The sequence below is a fragment of the Pistacia vera genome, unplaced genomic scaffold, assembly GCF_008641045.1.
Source record: "Pistacia vera cultivar Batoury unplaced genomic scaffold, PisVer_v2 Contig495, whole genome shotgun sequence".
Taxonomy (NCBI): domain Eukaryota; kingdom Viridiplantae; phylum Streptophyta; class Magnoliopsida; order Sapindales; family Anacardiaceae; genus Pistacia; species Pistacia vera.
Window position 1 is genome coordinate 569,075 of NW_022196329.1, and position 22,821 is coordinate 591,895.

At 32.2% G+C, this 22,821-nt stretch overlaps 1 protein-coding gene across 4 annotated transcripts; it reads left to right on the forward strand.

Moving 5' to 3' along the window:
• Positions 1 to 17,284: 17,284 nt before the first annotated feature.
• LOC116105171 lies at positions 17,285 to 21,790 on the forward strand. Of its 4 annotated transcripts, none has more exons than XM_031391594.1 (4): positions 17,297 to 17,422; positions 17,909 to 17,992; positions 20,698 to 20,976; positions 21,094 to 21,790. In XM_031391594.1, exons 3-4 carry the CDS (start codon positions 20,967 to 20,969, stop codon positions 21,660 to 21,662), a joined length of 579 nt encoding a protein of 192 aa, XP_031247454.1. In that variant the 5' UTR covers positions 17,297 to 17,422; positions 17,909 to 17,992; positions 20,698 to 20,966; the 3' UTR covers positions 21,663 to 21,790. The 4 variants fall into 4 exon arrangements, with proteins under 4 accessions (XP_031247451.1, XP_031247452.1, XP_031247454.1 ...); XM_031391595.1 differs by having other exon boundaries at positions 20,708 to 20,976; XM_031391591.1 differs by lacking the exon at positions 17,909 to 17,992 and having other exon boundaries at positions 17,285 to 17,422.
• The last annotated feature ends 1,031 nt before the right edge of the window (positions 21,791 to 22,821 follow it).

Sequence of the window (22,821 nt, forward strand, 5' to 3'; positions counted from 1 at the left end):
GTGTAATTTACCCTATGATTTGCTATCATACTCATACTAGAGAAAAATATGTTATATACTAGGTTTAAAAGACTAAAATATGATATTATAAGGATTTATATTCTTATATCCAAACCCAATAATGGATTAATAACTTAGAGAAATTCTTCAGCTAGAACCGAATGCGTTTACGTGGCTCCTAATTGTTGAAATAGTCAACAACTCCGACGCACCTGACCTATTTCTATTGAAAGAACTGTAAGTATATCAAAATATGTTATTGCATGAAGATGCATTAATTTTGATGTCTATTCATGCAACTTGGTATAAAAATTGTCGTGTGTGTATCCAATCAAAAGAATAGATCATTTCAGCACCATGTAAATTATAGCTGAAGCTATTTAATTAAAACATGCACACTTCCTCAAAGATTAGGGAATTGGGGTTGGGGCATGGGGCCTCTTCGCTACCAGCTAATTAAGCAAAGTGACAAGCTGATATGATAGACATCGATGCTGCGATTTTATTATCCATGTGACAATCAAGAACAACTTGCATAACTTATCCATCTGGTTAGTTCTTAGTTTTGGCTATTGGCCAATACCGCTACTTGGGATCGAAAATGTACTATAGTTTCTGCTTGGCCAATTAAGCAAGTTCAATTATCAACCATGTATATTGAGAAATGATAAAATCCCACTTCATATGGTTCGTCCCATTGCTATGACATTGACAATTAATCCAGCAAGTGGCTTCATGTTATGGGGAATTGGGGATAAGTGTACCATGTTGTGAAATGACACTTGTACAGATTAAGTACTGCTCGTGATTAATTAGTATATGTTTATTTAACTATGTACGTACGCCATTATTGAATGAAATCAGGGTTTTGATTGGGTCGTTATTTTTCTATGTTATTTTAAGGAAGAAAGTTATTGGTATTATTTGTAGCATTATGAGAATTGAGAGGTTGATTGTTAGTTTATTAATCTTTAATACTTATTATATACAAGAGTGGATTATCCATAAAATCAATGGAATCATAGTATAACTAGTGGTTGCCTTCCACGGTGCCTGTAAAAAGGTTACTTGGTTTGCACTAAATTAAGACTTATTTCAAGAGTTAACTGACTTTTTTCTCATCCAAATAATGACTTAATGATATACTCTCACCGATAAACTTTTAAAATATCACTTTATTATTTAAAATTATATTCTGACGATAAATAAAGAGTAAACTTGGTTCAGGATGTTGGAGTTTTTGAAGACGGAAGGCCAATGAGTCTTTTGATGATGGAAGGTTAGATTTTAGTAATTGAGATTGATCGGATTTGACTTGATAGAGACAGCTACACAAACCTTAATCGCTTGATTGTTAACGATTGTTGGGGTCGACGGGAGTAGGTTTAAGGGATTTTGGTGAGTGATGATCGGGGAAAAAAATGGTGGTGATATGATGTCGTAACAATTTCGGAATTGAAAATGGAATATAAATTTGGATAATAAAGTGATATTTTAAAAGTCGTTTACTCCTTGTTTAAATTCCATATAAGATGATTTTAATTTGCTTTTTTTATAATTAGTATTGGAGTTTTAATCGTTTGATTAAACATTAGAAGACGAAGTTGCGAGAAACCTTAATTAAATATCAAAGTATGTAAATTACATATCATTAAACATTAGAAGACTAATAAATGTTAGTATCAATACTATATGTTAAACACATGATACCATTTATGAGTGCAATTTTTTTTTTTTTTAATGATTACCCCCCTATTATATACACAATTTAAAAACCATACAAGTAGTTCTTGACGTTATTACTTGTTAATTATTATATCACTGACCAATAAATAACAATTAATAACCAATTTTGGGTTATATATAAGATTTAATTAAAATTTTGGGTTACATGTAAATATAATTAATAATTAATAACCAATAAATAATAAGACAATTAGTGTAGTTGACCAATTAAAAGTGATTAATACGTAAAATCTCAAGAGCCCAAGTTCATGACCAGGTGGCTTATCTAAATGCGGTACCGTTTCAAGGTTCAACCACTAGAAATAAGACTTGCCTAATTGTCCCTAATCATGAGCATTATTAATCTATTAATTAACCATGTCTTTAATTAAATTAATCCTAACAATGATTATGGATCAAGATCGCATGACTTTGAAATCTAATTGGTTCAATTCTCTTTTGACCGCAGAATCTGAATTTATTTCTTCATTGTCTAAACATATATATCATTATAAAACCAATAAAGATCGGTTGACAAACGAATCTTACACCTTCTCTCACAAGTCTGATTTGGTAGCTGATAATTAGTTTTTGATTAATTTTTCCCGCTTGTTAACATCGCTTAGCGATATGGTGGGAATTCCACGTCGAGTTTATAATAGAAAGTTTATGAGATTTGTTTCTCAGGAGCTTACCAATTTTTTAATATAAATAATATAATAAATGCCCAAAATATATAAATTTAGTCACAATAAAAATAATTAGCAGCTCAGCCCACGTGTGGCACGTGCGACCATAGCTTAAAATTTTCTCTAATAAAACGGTTGGTCCATTCCCACGTGTACACGTGGGTGCACATTATTTTTATAAAGATCTTCTTAAGCATATTCCCGAATATAATATATAAATATATATACACTTTTTTTATTTTAATAGATAGTTGAATACAAGTGTTCGAATTAATCACAAATGGTATATAAACAAAAGCTTAACCTGTTTAAAATTTGACTAGCAAAAGAAACTTTTTCTTTCTTTGTTCTTAGGTGTTATAAATGGTCAAGGCAGGTAAGATTAAGCAAATCAAACTATAGCTTATTGGTATATAAATCGACGGACCTTCCCAAACCGGCCATATATTTCTATATAAAGTATTTATTTTATTAGTTTAAGATAAAGTTTTTCAACACAGGGTCATTAATCAGGGAAATTATGTATGGGAATTGGGATGCAAATCATGCGGTTCTCTTCTCTTTGTTTATATAAATAACTAAATAAATAAGTATATATATAATAATATGTGATCGCCCATAAATGTTAATATAAAATTTGTGCGATTCCTAACTGACCTGACTAACCAGAAAAAACTACTAACTGCCGCTCTCCACCTAACAATGGCAGCCAATAAAAACCCTAATGCCATTAATTTTATACTATATAATATAATATAATAAATGAGGCCTGCCTTTCCTATCTTGTTCTTATTAGTCTTGTTAATGAATTATATTGGGGATTTCGATTTCACACTCGTTAAAAAAAAGGGTCTAATTCTTCTAGAAAATAAAATAAAATAGATTTATCGATGATCATAAAAAGAAGTCCATTAGGTTAAGGGAAGGAAATTAATTAAGGAATGTTTGGAGCTTAGTCAAAAGGTGACAAAGACAAAAGGTAGGTTCTTTAATTAATTAAAGAGATAGAGATGGAGAGATTTTAATGGCAATTGTGTTTGGTGGCACATGGTATGCATATAATATAGGGAGAATGTGCAGTGGTTGGATATATATTCTTTGGGAAAATTATATTGATCGATCGACCCTTTACCCAGAAAATTAAAGCTTTATTTGATCGATCATCCTCCATTTGTTTGGAACTGATTATTTGTTTTTATTTTTGTTGTTTTTTCTAGGGTTTAAGAGTAAAATAAAAGAATAAACCAAAATGGATACTTTAACCGGTATTATAGAATTAAGTGTGTTTGAGGGAATCACGCATTCTAATCAAGAGTTTTGCACGTTATTCTTATATAAAAATCTCTTCCCATGGCCTCAGCAAATTTCCTCGAGGGCAATTATAGCAGCTGTTCATGGTCTCAACATTCTCTTATTTGGCTAAACTCCTTTCTTGGGTTAAGATTTCCAATCGTCCTGATGCATGAACCCGACAATTAATTGGATTTCTCAGTACTGTCATATATCATATATAATTCTCCTTTATAAAAGTAGTGATCATCGATAATGCTCCAATTTCAAGGTAGGTAAGTCGTAAAGTGGAAGAAGATATTGTCAAGGTTAGGTACTATACATATATTTACTTCAAACTTTTATAATTTCATTTCTTTTGGAAATCGTACACCAAGATCAATGATTAATTTTAGACACGATTCATTCAAAGAACCTGGTAGAATTTTTTGTGTATATTACCAAGAGGTCAAAAGGGTTGAAACCCTAGTGATATTTTAGTCGGTTGATCAAGCAAAGTTTTGATTTACTCAGGCGGACAAGTTCATGGCTCTTTTTGACTTCGAAAATGACCTAGAAATGATCGTTTTAACAGGGACAGATTTCCGAATCAAGAAGAAATATTTTTTAACGGAATGAAAAGAAACTTTATTGACTGATTATTCTTGATAAACCGATGAATATCAACTTATGGACAAAATTAAAAAGATAAGAGTCTCCCTCTTTACCTGATCAACTTGCCTGCATGTGTGTGTGAGGAGAAATATTGAAATATGGCTGCTGCCGAATGTATTGAAAATTTGGTACGTAAGAAGATGTAGGCATATATCATATATATATATATATATGTTGATTCAATTGGACGCAAGCTTTCTGGAACAAGCAAGTTGCTAAGTTGGGAAGAGTATACGTCAACTGGAGCTGGAGCTTTCAGAGAAGGTTGATTATATAAATTTTGTTGGCCATTAAGCACAGTCACAGACCACCCAAAATGATCAGATAATACTGCGTCCACTTAAAGCTGCCCGATACTCCCTATCATTAAAAAAAAAAAAAAAAAAAAAAAATCAGGGCACATTCTAAATAAAGCATATAGTTTGCTACTCCTTGGTTCCGTTTTTTTTTTTTTTTTATATAATACATATTGTTAACTACCATATATAAACAAAATCAGGGGATTAGGAGAAAATATTCTCTGTAATTTTGTAATATTATAATATAATATTAAAGCTGTTAATTTAAAAAAATAAATGTATATCTTATACTCCTCTATTGGGGAGCAAGTGAAGTTAGGTGTCCTAATTATACAGCTTGTATATCTTTTCATATTGTCGTTTTCGGAAGCAAACTTTCATGTAAAGATTTCATCTCTCTTAAGTTAAGAAAGAGCTTTCTCTTTGTCTTGAGTTAATGAAGAGGCCTCTAACCTCCAATGATAAACTACAGATACCTCCTCCTTTACTTTTTTTTTTAATTAATATGTAATTAATCAAAAAAGTTTAGCCCCCCTCATGTCATGGATGCCCTTAGCAGCAGCAACTGCAAATTTATATCCTTCTTTATCATATATTTATAAATTAATAACACTAATGGGCAACATAGATGCTCTTTTCAAATTACGCGCTCCTCCATTCATTTTCTGACATTACTATATATCCAGATGTCGAACATGTATCTTAATATAATGTAATTCGTGATAATATACATAATGTTAACCTGTTCATGGTTATAAATTGATCGAAAGCGAGAGAGAAGGATAGTTGAATTAGGGTTATATAATTAATTTTTCTGCTTCGTCCATAAGGTTGATTATCTTAGTCGGAGCACATGTAAGCAATTCCAGTGATGTATTTTCTCATAAGATAATCAGATGATTAGATTGCATACATGATAAAGAAGATTTGTTGTTGGCAAAGATTCTTAAATTTTCAAAATATTATTTTACTTGCATGGCAGTAGGTGAGGCCGCGCCGCTCAAGGGAAACTTTATATACATATAATCATCTAAACCATTTCTCTCAAATCATATCAACTAAATCTTTCAGATTGTCATATATTCCATGAAAATTTTTGTTTCATTTTTATTTAAATCCCTTCTTCTTGGTTACAATATAATAACATTAGTTTGCCAAAGTGTCCAAATCCATCCACTCATGCTCACCCTTGAAAGAATATGAGTATACGACCAATACAATATTAAACATACAAATCACACAGTAAAGGAAAGAAAAATAAGCCGTTTTATCTTGTTCACTCAATTACAGGCTATGTTCAGTAGAGTTATATTATTGCAATACTATCTCACCTCTCTCGTTTACAATGAGTATATTTTATACTACCACCATACTAGAGAAAAATATGTTATATACTAATTTTAAAAGATTAAAATATGATATTATGAGGATTCATATTCTTATGTCCAAACCCAATAATAGATTAATAACTTAGAGAAATTCTTCAACCCAAACAATGCGTTTACGTGGCTCTTAATTGTTGAAGATAAACAACTCTGACGCACCTTACCTATTTCTATTGAAGAACTGTATATATATCAAATATTTATTGCATGAAGATGCTTAATTTGATGTCTATTCATGCAACTTGGTATAAAAATTGTCGTGTGTGTATCCAATCAAAAGAATAGATCATTTCAGCACCATGTAAACTATAGCTGAAGCTATTTAATTAAACTGCACACTTCATCAAAGATTAGGGAATTGGGGTTGGGGCATGGGGCCTCTTCGCTACCACTAATTAAGCAAAGTGACAGCTGATATGAATATAGATAGACATCGTGCTGGATTTTATTATCCATGTGACAATCAAGAACAACTTGCATACTTTCCATCTGGTTAGTTCTTAGTTTTGGCTATTGGCCAATACGCTACTTGGGATCGAAAATGTACTATGTTTCTGCTTGGCCAATTAAGCAAGTTCAATTATCAACCATGTATATTGAGAAATGATAAAATCCCACTTCTATGGTTCGTCCCATTGCTATGACATTGACAATTAATCCAGCAAGTGGCTTCATGTTACGGGGAATTGTAAGTACCATGTTGTGAAATGACTTGTACAGATTAAGTATTGCTCGTGATTAATTAGTATATGTTAATATGTACGTACGCCATTATTGAATAAATCAGGGTTTTGATTGGGTCGTATTTTTCTATGTTATTTTAAGGAAGAAGTTATTGTTATTATTTGTAGCATTATGAGAACTGAGAGGTTGATTGTTAGTTTATTAATCTTTAATCTTATTATATACAAGTGGATTATCCATAAAATCAATGGAATCATAGTATAACTAATGTTTGCCTTCCCCGGTGCCTGTAAAAGGTTCTTGGTTTGCATCAATTAAGACTTATTAAAGAGTTAACTGACTTTTTTCTCATCCAAATAATGATTTATGATATACTCTTACCGATAAACTTTTAAAATATACTTTATTATTTAATTATATTCTGACGATAAATAAAGAATAACTTGATTCATGATGTTGGAGCTTTTGAAGACGGAAGGCCATAAGTCTTTGATAGTGAAAGTTAGATTTTAGTAATTAGATTAATCGAATTTGACTTGATAGAGATGCTACCAAACATTAATCGCTTGATTGATAACGATTGTTGGGGTCAACGGGTAGGTTTAAGGATTTTGGTGAGTGATGATCGGAAAAATGGTGGTGGTGTGATGTCGTAACGATGTCGGAATTGAAAAAGGAATATAATTTGGATTATGATATTTAAAAGTCTGTGAATGATAAATATTTTAAGTCATATTGGTGAAAAAGTCGTTTACTCCTTTTTTAAATTCCATATAGATGATTTTAATTTGTTTTTTTTATAATTAGTATTGGAGTTTTATCGTTTGATTAAACATTAGAAGACAAGTAGTTGCGAGAAACCTTAATTAAATATCAAAGTTGTAAATTACTATCATTAAATATTAGAAGACTAATAAATGTTAGTATCAATACTATACGTAAAACACATGATACCCATCTATAGGCAATTTTTTTTTTTTTTTTTTTTTTAATGATTTCCCCCCTATTATATACACATTTAAAAACCATACAAGTAGTTCTTGACGTTATTACTTGTTAATTATTATATCACTGACCAATAAATAACAATTAATAACCATTTTTGGGTTATATATAAGATTTAATTAAAATTTTGGGTTATATGTGAATATAATTAATAATTAATAACCAATATAATAGAACAATTAGTGGAGTTGACCAATTAAGTGATTAATCGTAAATCTCAAGAGCACAGTTCAGCCAGGTGGCTTATCTAAATGCGGTACCGTTTCAAGGTTCAACCACTAGAAATAACATACGACTTGCCTAATTATCCCTAATCATGACACTTATATTTATTAATAACCATGTCTTTAATTAAATTAATATCCTAACAATGATTATGGATCAAGATCGCATGACTTTGAAATCTAATTGGTTCAATTCTCTTTTGACCGCAGAATCTGAATTTATTTCTTCAGTTTCTCCTTTTAAACCTTTCTCTTTAACATGAACCAAAAGTTGTGGATGTTATGGAAAACTTGTAGCTCTAAAGAATTGGCTTGTTGATTATTTAGGAATTTTTTTAACATCTTGTGACCTATTCCCTTTTCGCCTTGTATTCTTCTTGATAATGTGACAATCCCACCATGGCAATTTAATTTAAAAAAGCTTAATCTAAACTAAAACGATATAAGAATTAATAAAAATCAGGGCACAAACGACTTCTGGGTGACCGAGTGGTTCGATATGGACTCTTAGGTGTATTACTCAAGAGGTCATAAGTTCGAGTTCCTCCTCGATTACTAATAAAGGCAGTCACTGGAGTTCTTATCCGATCAGTAGTTCCAGAGTCCTAAGTAGGCATAGCAATGGGGTGAGGATCTCATTCACCGTACCTATCCCCACCTTCAAAATCACTCCCCACCCCCGTCCCATCCCTGTCACGGGGATTAAAAAAATTCTCCTTCCCCGCCCCATAGGGAAATGTTGGAGGCCCATCCCCGCCCTGTTAATTTTACATAAACCTAAATTAATTTGAGCATTACCAAACATAATAGTTAATTCACATCCACATGACAAACATTTAAATTAATCATTTAAACATAGTTAATTTTACATAAATATGGGTTAGGGATTGTTTTTGTTCAATTGTTTAGGGTGAGAGAAATTGGAAAAATATGAGTTTATATAGGCAAGATAATTGTGTAATTAGGTGAAATATAGGGGTATTAATGAAAAGTAAGTATATATATATATATATATATTTTTTTTTTTTTTTAAATTTTATATATTATATACAGGGCGGGGCGAGGGAAAGGCATCACCCACCCCCGTCCCATCCCCAAGGACGGGGATTAAAACACCTCCACACCTGCCCCTATCCTCGAAAAAACTAGGGCTTCTCCGCCCCAGATGGGGTGGGGCGGGACGGGTCCCCGGAATTTTGGGGAACACTGCCATGCCTAGTCTCAAGGGATTAGTTAATGTGCACGTANGATTAATAACTTAGAGAAATTCTTCAGCTAGAACCGAATGCGTTTACGTGGCTCCTAATTGTTGAAATAGTCAACAACTCCGACGCACCTGACCTATTTCTATTGAAAGAACTGTAAGTATATCAAAATATGTTATTGCATGAAGATGCATTAATTTTGATGTCTATTCATGCAACTTGGTATAAAAATTGTCGTGTGTGTATCCAATCAAAAGAATAGATCATTTCAGCACCATGTAAACTATAGCTGAAGCTATTTAATTAAAACATGCACACTTCATCAAAGATTAGGGAATTGGGGTTGGGGCATGGGGCCTCTTCGCTACCAGCTAATTAAGCAAAGTGACAAGCTGATATGATAGACATCGATGCTGCGATTTTATTATCCATGTGACAATCAAGAACAACTTGCATAACTTATCCATCTGGTTAGTTCTTAGTTTTGGCTATTGGCCAATACCGCTACTTGGGATCGAAAATGTACTATAGTTTCTGCTTGGCCAATTAAGCAAGTTCAATTATCAACCATGTATATTGAGAAATGATAAAATCCCACTTCATATGGTTCGTCCCATTGCTATGACATTGACAATTAATCCAGCAAGTGGCTTCATGTTATGGGGAATTGGGGATAAGTGTACCATGTTGTGAAATGACACTTGTACAGATTAAGTATTGCTCGTGATTAATTAGTATATGTTTAATTAACTATGTACGTACGCCATTATTGAATGAAATCAGGGTTTTGATTGGGTCGTTATTTTTCTATGTTATTTTAAGGAAGAAAGTTATTGGTATTATTTGTAGCATTATGAGAACTGAGAGGTTGATTGTTAGTTTATTAATCTTTAATTCTTATTATATACAAGAGTGGATTATCCATAAAATCAATGGAATCATAGTATAACTAATGGTTGCCTTCCACGGTGCCTGTAAAAAGGTTACTTGGTTTGCACTCAATTAAGACTTATTTAAAGAGTTAACTGACTTTTTTCTCATCCAAATAATGATTTAATGATATACTCTTACCGATAAACTTTTAAAATATTACTTTATTATTTAAAATTATATTCTGACGATAAATAAAGAATAAACTTGATTCATGATGTTGGAGCTTTTGAAGACGGAAGGCCAATAAGTCTTTTGATAGTGAAAGGTTAGATTTTAGTAATTGAGATTAATCGAATTTGACTTGATAGAGATGGCTACACAAACATTAATCGCTTGATTGATAACGATTGTTGGGGTCAACGGGAGTAGGTTTAAGGGATTTTGGTGAGTGATGATCGGAGAAAAGAATGGTGGTGGTGTGATGTCGTAACGATGTCGGAATTGAAAAAGGAATATAAATTTGGATAATAAAGTGATATTTTAAAAGTCTGTGAATGATAAAATATTTTTAAGTCATTATTTGGGTGAGAAAAAGTCGTTTACTCCTTGTTTAAATTCCATATAAGATGATTTTAATTTGTTTTTTTATAATTAGTATTGGAGTTTTAATCGTTTGATTAAACATTAGAAGACAAAGTTGCGAGAAACCTTAATTAAATATCAAAGTATGTAAATTACATATCATTAAATATTAGAAGACTAATAAATGTTAGTATCAATACTATACGTTAAACACATGATACCCATCTATAAGTGCAATTTTTTTTTTTTTTTTTTTTTTTTAATGATTTCCCCCCTATTATATACACAATTTAAAAACCATACAAGTAGTTCTTGACGTTATTACTTGTTAATTATTATATCACTGACCAATAAATAACAATTAATAACCAATTTTGGGTTATATATAAGATTTAATTAAAATTTTGGGTTATATGTGAATATAATTAATAATTAATAACCAATAACTAATAAGACAATTAGTGGAGTTGACCAATTAAAAGTGATTAATACGTAAAATCTCAAGAGCACAAGTTCATGACCAGGTGGCTTATCTAAATGCGGTACCGTTTCAAGGTTCAACCACTAGAAATAAGACTTGCCTAATTGTCCCTAATCATGAGCATTATTAATCTATTAATTAACCATGTCTTTAATTAAATTAATCCTAACAATGATTATGGATCAAGATCGCATGACTTTGAAATCTAATTGGTTCAATTCTCTTTTGACCGCAGAATCTGAATTTATTTCTTCATTGTCTAAACATATGTATCATTATAAAACCAATAAAGATCGGTTGACAAACGAATCTTACACCTTCTCTCACAAGTCTGATTTGGTAGCTGATAATTAGTTTTTGATTAATTTTTCCCGCTTGTTAACATCGCTTAGCGATATGGTGGGAATTCCACGTCGAGTTTATAATAGAAAGTTTATGAGATTTGTTTCTCAGGAGCTTACCAATTTTTTAATATAAATAATATAATAAATGCCCAAAATATATAAATTTAGTCACAATAAAAATAATTAGCAGCTCAGCCCACGTGTGGCACGTGCGACCATAGCTTAAAATTTTCTCTAATAAAACGGTTGGTCCATTCCCACGTGTACACGTGGGTGCACATTATTTTTATAAAGATCTTCTTAAGCATATTCCCGAATATAATATATAAATATATATACACTTTTTTTATTTTAATAGATAGTTGAATACAAGTGTTCGAATTAATCACAAATGGTATATAAACAAAAGCTTAACCTGTTTAAAATTTGACTAGCAAAAGAAACTTTTTCTTTCTTTGTTCTTAGGTGTTATAAATGGTCAAGGCAGGTAAGATTAAGCAAATCAAACTATAGCTTATTGGTATATAAATCGACGGACCTTCCCAAACCGGCCATATATTTCTATATAAAGTATTTATTTTATTAGTTTAAGATAAAGTTTTTCAACACAGGGTCATTAATCAGGGAAATTATGTATGGGAATTGGGATGCAAATCATGCGGTTCTCTTCTCTTTGTTTATATAAATAACTAAATAAATAAGTATATATATAATAATATGTGATCGCCCATAAATGTTAATATAAAATTTGTGCGATTCCTAACTGACCTGACTAACCAGAAAAAACTACTAACTGCCGCTCTCCACCTAACAATGGCAGCCAATAAAAACCCTAATGCCATTAATTTTATACTATATAATATAATATAATAAATGAGGCCTGCCTTTCCTATCTTGTTCTTATTAGTCTTGTTAATGAATTATATTGGGGATTTCGATTTCACACTCGTTAAAAAAAAGGGTCTAATTCTTCTAGAAAATAAAATAAAATAGATTTATCGATGATCATAAAAAGAAGTCCATTAGGTTAAGGGAAGGAAATTAATTAAGGAATGTTTGGAGCTTAGTCAAAAGGTGACAAAGACAAAAGGTAGGTTCTTTAATTAATTAAAGAGATAGAGATGGAGAGATTTTAATGGCAATTGTGTTTGGTGGCACATGGTATGCATATAATATAGGGAGAATGTGCAGTGGTTGGATATATATTCTTTGGGAAAATTATATTGATCGATCGACCCTTTACCCAGAAAATTAAAGCTTTATTTGATCGATCATCCTCCATTTGTTTGGAACTGATTATTTGTTTTTATTTTTGTTGTTTTTTCTAGGGTTTAAGAGTAAAATAAAAGAATAAACCAAAATGGATACTTTAACCGGTATTATAGAATTAAGTGTGTTTGAGGGAATCACGCATTCTAATCAAGAGTTTTGCACGTTATTCTTATATAAAAATCTCTTCCCATGGCCTCAGCAAATTTCCTCGAGGGCAATTATAGCAGCTGTTCATGGTCTCAACATTCTCTTATTTGGCTAAACTCCTTTCTTGGGTTAAGATTTCCAATCGTCCTGATGCATGAACCCGACAATTAATTGGATTTCTCAGTACTGTCATATATCATATATAATTCTCCTTTATAAAAGTAGTGATCATCGATAATGCTCCAATTTCAAGGTAGGTAAGTCGTAAAGTGGAAGAAGATATTGTCAAGGTTAGGTACTATACATATATTTACTTCAAACTTTTATAATTTCATTTCTTTTGGAAATCGTACACCAAGATCAATGATTAATTTTAGACACGATTCATTCAAAGAACCTGGTAGAATTTTTTGTGTATATTACCAAGAGGTCAAAAGGGTTGAAACCCTAGTGATATTTTAGTCGGTTGATCAAGCAAAGTTTTGATTTACTCAGGCGGACAAGTTCATGGCTCTTTTTGACTTCGAAAATGACCTAGAAATGATCGTTTTAACAGGGACAGATTTCCGAATCAAGAAGAAATATTTTTTAACGGAATGAAAAGAAACTTTATTGACTGATTATTCTTGATAAACCGATGAATATCAACTTATGGACAAATTAAAAAGATAAGAGTCTCCCTCTTTACCTGATCAACTTGCCTGCATGTGTGTGTGAGGAGAAATATTGAAATATGGCTGCTGCCGAATGTATTGAAAATTTGGTACGTAAGAAGATGTAGGCATATATCATATATATATATATATATGTTGATTCAATTGGACGCAAGCTTTCTGGAACAAGCAAGTTGCTAAGTTGGGAAGAGTATACGTCAACTGGAGCTGGAGCTTTCAGAGAAGGTTGATTATATAAATTTTGTTGGCCATTAAGCACAGTCACAGACCACCCAAAATGATCAGATAATACTGTGTCCACTTAATATTTCGATCAGGCCATGTCACGTTTCCAACTTGTCCCAGTTGTTTTCAGAGAGTCTTTGTTAATTGTCACCACTCATCAAACCTCTCCCTGTCTTTATCATGATCGCTAATTTAGTTGAAGATGTGATTTGAATAAGCATTCTCGCCTTGATGTGATCATCCTCAAACTTATGAATATTTCCCTCCATCTTCTTCTTCTTCTTCTTCATTTCTCCCGTTAACGTCCATTTTTCATGTTATGTGAAGGAAAGATATAGTATTTTATTTTTAAGTTATTACTAAATGACACTTTTCTCACAGACTTTTTAAATACCATTTTATTATTCAAATTTATATTCCAATAGTGAACAGAAAGCAAACTCGGTATAAACTGTTAGGACTTTTAAAGAGGGAATGTCAATAAATCTTTTAGTGGTAGAATGTTAAATTTTAATGGTTGAGATTGATAGGAATTTAACTTGAGAGAGACAGTTGTGCAAACTTAATCTCTCCATTGTCTACGATTGACAAGGTCGACGAGAGAATAGTTTGAGAGGTTTTGGTGAGTAATGATCGGAGAAATAGAATATTAATTTGGGTAGTAAAATGAAAAAAGTCAGTTTACTAAAAAATGTGGTGCATTAATGATGTCTCAAAATGTCTTGTCATGAAACGAAGTTACAAATACCTAATGTGTTCATTGTTAAAGTCTAACTAGAAATAACCACAAGGTTTGGTGCAAAATCACTTGCAATATTCCAATATTCAACAAAATTTGATCTTGTTGGTGCCTTCACGCAAACGATTGTCCAAACACCAAAAATTCTGCAAGTTCAAGGTATATAAAAATATCAGAAAAATAATAATAAGATCGATGATATAGAGCATACTATATATATATACCACAAACATGCAGTGATTCAATCAAAGGGGAAAAATAAATAAATATTGGGCTTGCTTTGAGAGCCCAATATTCCAAAATGAACTTGGGCTATCTTTTTTTAAATTGGGACCTTCTATTTGTTTTTTTGTCTCAAAGCCCATTATGGTGTTTCAAATAACATTTATTTCCTATACCATACATTAAAAATCAACAAATCAGTAATGAAAATTCTGTGAAATAAAAAAAATATATATTAACTATTTGGGACTCTTGGGTATATTACTCAAAAGATCTCAAGTTTGAATTCTCACGACTACTAATAAGAGGTAGTCACTAGAGGCTTATCTGGCCGTTAACTTCAGAGCCCCGATGAACTAGTTCAGATGCGCACAAGCTAGTTAGACACCTCTAGATAACAATATATATATATATATAATAAAACCTCTCTATAGTCATAATAGTGGGATTAACTAATTTTATTATTATAAGGAGGTTATAACTTAATGGAAGTGTAGTTACAAAAATCATAGTTTTGATTTCTTATTTTTTAATTCATGTTTTAGTAGTACAGTATTAGGATTTCAATTCATATTTTAGTAGTATTAGGATTTCAATTCAGCGCTTCAATTGCCTACTTTTGAAATGGATAGAAGACCGTATCTTGGAACCAACAAAGATAAGTGTCATTAATGGAACTATATATGCAGTTGATACATGGTCAATTGATATGAAGCCACAGACAATTGCCAATGGTTTTAAGCATTATAAAATTAGGACTCCCGATTTCAATGAATTGTAAGTTACAAATAAAGTGGACGAGGAAAATAAAAGAGTCATTGCAAAATTGAGTGATTAAATTCGACAAGAAAATAGAAGAGTCATTGCAAAATTGAATAATCAGATTTGACAATTTCACTACACTAATCGAATGGATATTAACAGTAGCGGATCCAGAAATTTCTGTTAGGGTGGGCCAAAATAAAAATTAATTATACATTAATATTTTTGTTAGGGTGGGCCAAAATCTAGAAATTATACATATTAGTATTTTTTTTAAAAAAAAATTGAGGGTCAGCCATGGACCACCCAAAAAGAAAAGAGGCTGGATCCGCCTCTGGATATTAATGTCTTCCTCGATTATCCAAATGAGTAACAAATCATGTATGCTTTAACCGAAGAAGAAATCATTGCTACAATTAGACAAGAAGATAAAGGAAATAATTATAAGGATGATAGTACGGAAATACAAAAAGTTTCGTGCTATGAAGCTTTAAACATGCTTAAAAAGCTAAAAATATTTTGGCTTCAACAAGAAGGTGTCCATGCTAGCAAGTTATTACATACTAGCAAGGTAAAAGATGTGGTAACAACTCTAAAATATAAATCATTGTCTCAAACAATTTTAGACAAATATTTTATTTCATCTTAAACCTTTAATGTAACATAACATATATTTTTTGGTAATATACAGATAATTATTATTACGTAGAGACAACTTTCCTTAAGACGGGAATTAGAAAAATTATAACTTATTACAACGTGGAGTTTATTCTTATTTATAACTATCCCAAATTGAGACTATAATTTTTTATGATTACGTAAAGTTTATTCCTGTATAGAGTATCACTAAAGAGTAGTTTTACTCTGTGTTTGTGTGTGTGTATATATATATATATATATTTTTTTTTTTTTTTTTGAGTTAAAAAAAATTCTCTTAATGAATTCTCCCTAAGAGATCTTCGGCTCTAATCATGGAGTCCATATCGCAAGATATCTCTAGGCCAAAATAAGAATTATAACGTAGTTTTTGCACAATGAACAGTTGAACGGTTTGAAAAACTTCTCTTGTTTTTAATAATTATTCTTGCAAACTCATCATCGCACTACCTTCATCGTTGATCCATCGGGATCACACAAACATCATACGTGGTTCTATCATTGTCAATCACATACTTCTAGTTAGTGCAATTTTTCGCATTAACAAATATAGTAATACTACACTCACAAACCCTTCTAAGTAACTTTTTCTCACAAATGTGATGTATCAACTCATAATTGGTCAGCTCACAATGGGTCTCGCCTAACTAATTGCGAGCTACCATGTTAGCGTTTATGAGAAAAAATTGTGAAAAGTGTTTATCAACCTTTATTATTTTAACAAATATATAAATATATAATATTTACTATACTATATTGGGCAATTACGAAACGTTAATTATAATTTTATTAGAATTGAGAAAAAAAATGTTATATTAGTCAGATTTTAAATTGAATTTTCTTGTTCGGAATACCCTATGAGAAGTGCATTATTATTCTTATTTTATAATTTTAAAAATTACATATTACAAAATTTTTATTATTGGTTTATTTCAGTCTAAAAATTTGAGTTACAAATTGAGAGTGAAGTCAAAAGGTGAACATAATTGTTTACTTACCATAAATTTAAAATAAAATAAAAATAATCTAATATATCAAATATTGTAAATTTCCCTACCTGCCCTAAACTTTTGTTAACAAACAGTTAGACCCCACAGGTATAAAAATGATGCAACCATCCATGCGTAGTATTGCGTACCATATAGTTATCACTTACCAAGTGGTGTATCAGTGCCATCGGGCAATGTTCATGGTGGCGCTGACTATTAAACTTACAGCCGGCGACTCCGGCTCAGAATCCGGGAAAACACCGAGAAGGCAGGGCGAAACAGAGTCATTCTCTTGGTAAAGCGCTGTTAAACGTCGTTTAGTTTCATTATTTTTTGTTTTGCGTTTAGAAATTCTGTGAATTTTTAAGTATGTGCTTAGAGCTGAAACCTGAAGTCTGGACGATCGGTGATATCTTGTTATGCAATTATATTTTCGATTAGTAAATCAAATATTACTTTATAGATTAGATACTTTATAAATGTAGATTGAATGTAAATTCAGCCCTAACCTTTATTATTTTTGCATGGACTTTGGGATTCGGATCTGTGCTTAAACCTTTGTTAGCCTGAGACTGTGGCTACTTTAGTAATTATTTGATTATTGTTGATGTTTATAAGTTATAACTACAAATTTTGGGTGGCATTATTAATTCATTGTTGATGGGAGAAGAGTGAGGAATTCACTTTAGTGTATTACTTGGAGTAATGATTTATTGGACTTAGTTAAACACTTCGGACCTGTATGCTGTAAAAATATGGGATTTTGGTTCCTTATCTGCAGGTGGCGTCATGTTATATTGATATTGAGGTAGCTCTGGCTTTTTTGTCAGTAAAAGGAGTACCATATATGTTGTTTTTCATTCTGGTAAGTTACTAATTATTCGTGTTATTGGAATGCAATGTAGCGGTGATCATTAAAAGCTGAAAAACAGTTTAACTGGCTACTCGTATTTACTATTAAATTTGTGTTGTGGAGATTTGATGCTTTGTCTAGTTTAGAATAAGTGTTTGTCTCTCATTGTAGAGTTGGAACTAGTAAAGATTCTCTATGTAACTTCAAATAGTATGCTGTCACCCATGTTTGCATTCTTCAATAAGTTCCTGGATGGAATAAGAGGACCACTTTGGTGAAGCTGGTAAGTAGATAACCTTCTGTTATTTGATAACCATGTGAATCTTACGGTTGTTTTCTGCCTGCTAGAGGCAAGTTTTAGAGAATGTGTGAAACTATATAGGATAGCGTTCATAATGTAATATATAGTCATTGAATAACGGAGTGTTCGGAAGAAATTTTTATAAGGGTTCACTTTGACAATTACCTTTTTAATGCCATAAGTTGCTTCTTTTTGTATGTTGCATACATATTACTACTAAAATTAGGCAAATAATTCTTCACTATGTATTTCTGTTTGGATTAGGTAATTCAATTACGCCAAATACATCTGCAGTATTTCCAGATAATGTGTATCACTTATTTGTTTCGCTCATTAGGTGGGGCTTCATATGTCTACCTTGATACCAGCTAGTTATTCCTTTTTGGGCTAGACTTAGATAAAGCAATATATGAATCATATATGTAATGAGAAGAATGAGCATATAAGATATTGCCTACAGAAATAAGGTCAGTTCAATGTTGTTCTTTACATATTCTCTGCTACTTTTTGAGAATGGCAGCTGGAGGATCAAAAACCTATGGCTTAGCTAGCGTACTTGAGATTAAGCTGGGTTAGAATGAACTCCTCTTCTAGTGGACCCAATACGGAAAAAAAAAAAAAAAAATCTTAATTTTGTGAGTTATTTTCTTGTTGAAACTCTTGTGGCCCCCACCTTTAGGAGTCAAGCTTGGCTTCTCTTATATATTGTGTTCTTGTTATTGTGACCTTTCGCTTTCTTACTGAATTTTTCTACTCACAAAAGAAAATAGAAGTTTAAGACTCAAGTTGTTTGGTCCGACTTTCAGCTTTTCATATCTGCAATTTTGTTTGGTTAAGTTCCCCTTTTAACATTGAAGAAGTTTCGGTCTAACCATATTTGTTAAGTCCAATATTAAACCATGTCATAGTTTTTCATTTAATTACTTAGTTTTATTAATAGTCAAAATTTTATAAAATGCATGCTCAAACACGTGCAACTTGTGGTCAGAGTTGTCATCTTATGTTAGTCATTTCAGTGAAACTTTCTCTCTCCTTTTATTTAAAACGATGTATGAGGTCAACTAACTTAGATTTTCCTTTATACATATGCTTAGAGTCAATAGAACTTGTCCTTAAAGGTCTCATGTCAGCAATTTACTTCATTCATTTCTTCTCCTTTCTCTGGACTTGAGACTGAGTTTTACAACTAAAACCTAGACATGGTTACAGGCAGTTCATTTTAACTTCTATATTTCCTAAGATTACCCTGTCAAAATATAGGTTTCATAATACTGGCAGATAGATTAATGCAATTTTGAATAGACTGTTAGTCATGTAAATTATAATAGTGACAGGCTGTTCAGAATACAAACCCTCCACTCGCACGATATGTCATCCTATACAACTTGTGTAGATAACGGCTTGGATAGGGTGGATTTAAGGAAAACGATTCATGTAGCCCGTTCCCATCAGTCTGAGATTGAGGATTAGTTTAATTGAGTTGGATTAAATATGCTAGGTTTAAGTTCTAATACATATAGTCATTTATAAATAGGACGAGTTCTTAAATTGCAATTTTTATCTTTGACATTATATGATATGGATGTCCTTTCCAAACCTATCAAGCCTTCTTTTTTTTTTCTTTTTTTTTTCAAAATAGAACTTTATATCTAGATGGATGTTATTAAAATTGTTGCTTTTGTGTCTGGTGCTTGTGGACTTGACCATTATCTAGGCAATTTGGAGACTTAATGATCGTCTCATTTAAATCTTGTTTGAAGAATAAAATGAGTGAAGACCAACATTCCCTAACTGTTCTCTCTGCCATTTATGGTCGTTAGTTAGTAATTAGGAGGAGTTACTACTTTGTGCTCATGACTGCAAACTATGAAGCTATTGACTATATTTAAAATCATCACTTTCTTGCAATTATGATCTTGGGAATAGGGCCTCTTATGGCCTACTTTCATTTTATGCACTGTTTTCAATTCCCGAAGCTGCCCCTGAGCGGATGCACAAATTAGGTGACATGTTGTTTCCGGTCATTGTAATAGCTGGACTACCTTTTTCACTTGGTTTTGACATTTGATTCGCAAGGTCGTGATTCTTTCTTTAAGCATTTATGATTGTTCTAAATGTATATAATTGTGAGTGAGGCTGTTTTAAGCTGCCAATGCATAGAACTCTTCTCTGGATATTTTTCCTATTTGTGCCTTCTTTTCTTAAATGATCTTTATTAGAATTGTCGTTTTACATTAATTTTTCTAACCAATATGACCTATTTCTTTCCCCTGAACCGGATATAAAAAGGGTAAGAACTGAGGCATTCTTCCTCATCATATGGTTTTCCTGGCATTTGCTCTTTCCCTTCTCTTCTTGTTGATAGTGGCCCCATTGTGGGTCTCTTTTCCTACTCAAATAATGAATTCAATTTCAGTGTCTAACAGAGAAAATTCAGAGAAGCATACAAGTCCCTATTCTTGCCTCTATTGCAAAAAGGTGTTTCCTAACCACCGGGCTCTAGGAGGCCATCTTAAGACTCATACTACTGAGTTTAAGTCAAGGTGGAGGAGGCAACCTCCTGGTCATTCTGGCATTTCCATTGGTCTTCCTAGCACCAACGCTAATCCCCTCTCCAACAACCAATCCGGAAATTCTTCTGGAGGTGCTGGGAACAATAGTTCCTGCTCAAACAAAGTCATTCCAATGCATGCAAGTAAGTTCTCTGAATCCAGTCCTAAAAAGATCAAAACTCTATTTATTTTGTCTCCTAATCTTTCATCTGGCTGTGGCCTGAATGAAATTCACCTTTTGAACTGTTTACCGTCAACAGCATTTGCACCATCCGGTAGCACTGCAGCAACTGGTGTCCCTTTGGACCCTTCATTATGTTTGGGCATGCCTGGAGTCCGTCAATTTGGTACTGGTGAGGATCGAACTCCCCGGGATGGTATGACATTCCTCCATGGAGATGCCTTGCAGAACTTTGAGCACAACCTTAGTAAGCCTTCATTTCCTGCCTCTAACGTTGCTAATCCGCATTCAGGTCTTGATTTAAATCAGTCACCTGGCTTCAAGGATACTAGTGCTGTCGGTTCCTTCATTATGGACCCTTATCCATGTTTGGGCCATGATGAAGGTTGTCGTAACAAGATGAAAAATCTCTTTACTTGTGAAGAGGGTAAGAGGCAGTACTCAGTTGATTCCCTTGGAAATACTGACCTGGTGAAATCATCGAAAAGGCCTAAGATCGTCTCCAACCTACCTGTGGAAACAGAGAAGTTTCAAAACAAAGAACCACTTCTCTTTAAGGATGTGGAGAAGCCATTTACAGCCCTGGGAATTTCAATTAATGCTGAGCCGGAAGTTCCGGCAGATTTAGATCTGTCTCTGCATCTGTAGCTTGTTACCTTTTATCTTTATAATAAAACTGAAAGCACCATGGATAATTATGTTAACAGTGAATACATATGAGTTGTGTATGGGAATGGATTTCATACTCTTAAGAAATGTGCTATTTGTTTCTTGTGTCTTATATGACCAAAATTTTAATTTGGGTTACTTAGATTTTTGAATGTGTTTAAGAACGGATTGAAGGAGTAATCAGGTTGGATTAATATGTAGACTTCATTGACAGGAAGATCATATTACATTAGTTCGAATGTCGAGTATTCTCATCTCTGGACATGGTTGAAGGTTTTATCAATAATGTTATATGTATTCTTCTGGGCGTATCATCTGTTTTTTCTATATCGATTACAGATTAGTCTGTTCCAGAGCTCATAGTTTTACTGTAGTTTTCCATCCTCAGGCTATATCAGTAGTTTTCATCTTCTTTCTTTCTTTGTTGTCTTGATGCTATAAACATATGTTATAGATTCATTTAACAAAATATTAGTGATGTTTGCTTAATCTTCATGGGATTTTCTCTTTGTTTGTTATTCTATTGCAGATGATTTTATCAGACTGATCTCCCATGTACTGATTGAATATTGAGTTTTAACTGTTAAATGGCACATGATTTCCAAAGCTTGCCTTGTTGGGTTAATTAATATTATATTGTTGAAATTTATTTTAGTGTAATCTGGCCATATTTGGTTTTGCCACACTGCATATACCATAAAAGCATAGTATACTATTGAGTAATTCATTTGGTTATTAACAAGTCTCGATACCCTAGGAGAGATTTAAAAGTGAGTTAATGAACCCAATTGACTCATTTCACTGAACATTACAAGATTTGGAAAGTAAGAAATGATAGTCCATAAAAGACTCAAAATTCCAATCGCATATTGAGTTGCCACTCTATGACTTTGTACATCTAAGTTTTAAGAAATTATTTATACAATTTATAAAGTTAATGGCATCTTGGTTTAAGTTTTAATTATTAAAAAAAAAACATGACATTATAATTGGAGAAGAGAAGATTGACACGGCAATAGCAAAAAAAAAAAATCCCATCATTGAGTGTCATTATGGTAAAAGAATAAAAAAGTATATAAGTTTATATAATTTCTATTTATGCCCTTAATTGGGGTGGTCATTAAAACTCTTATTACTT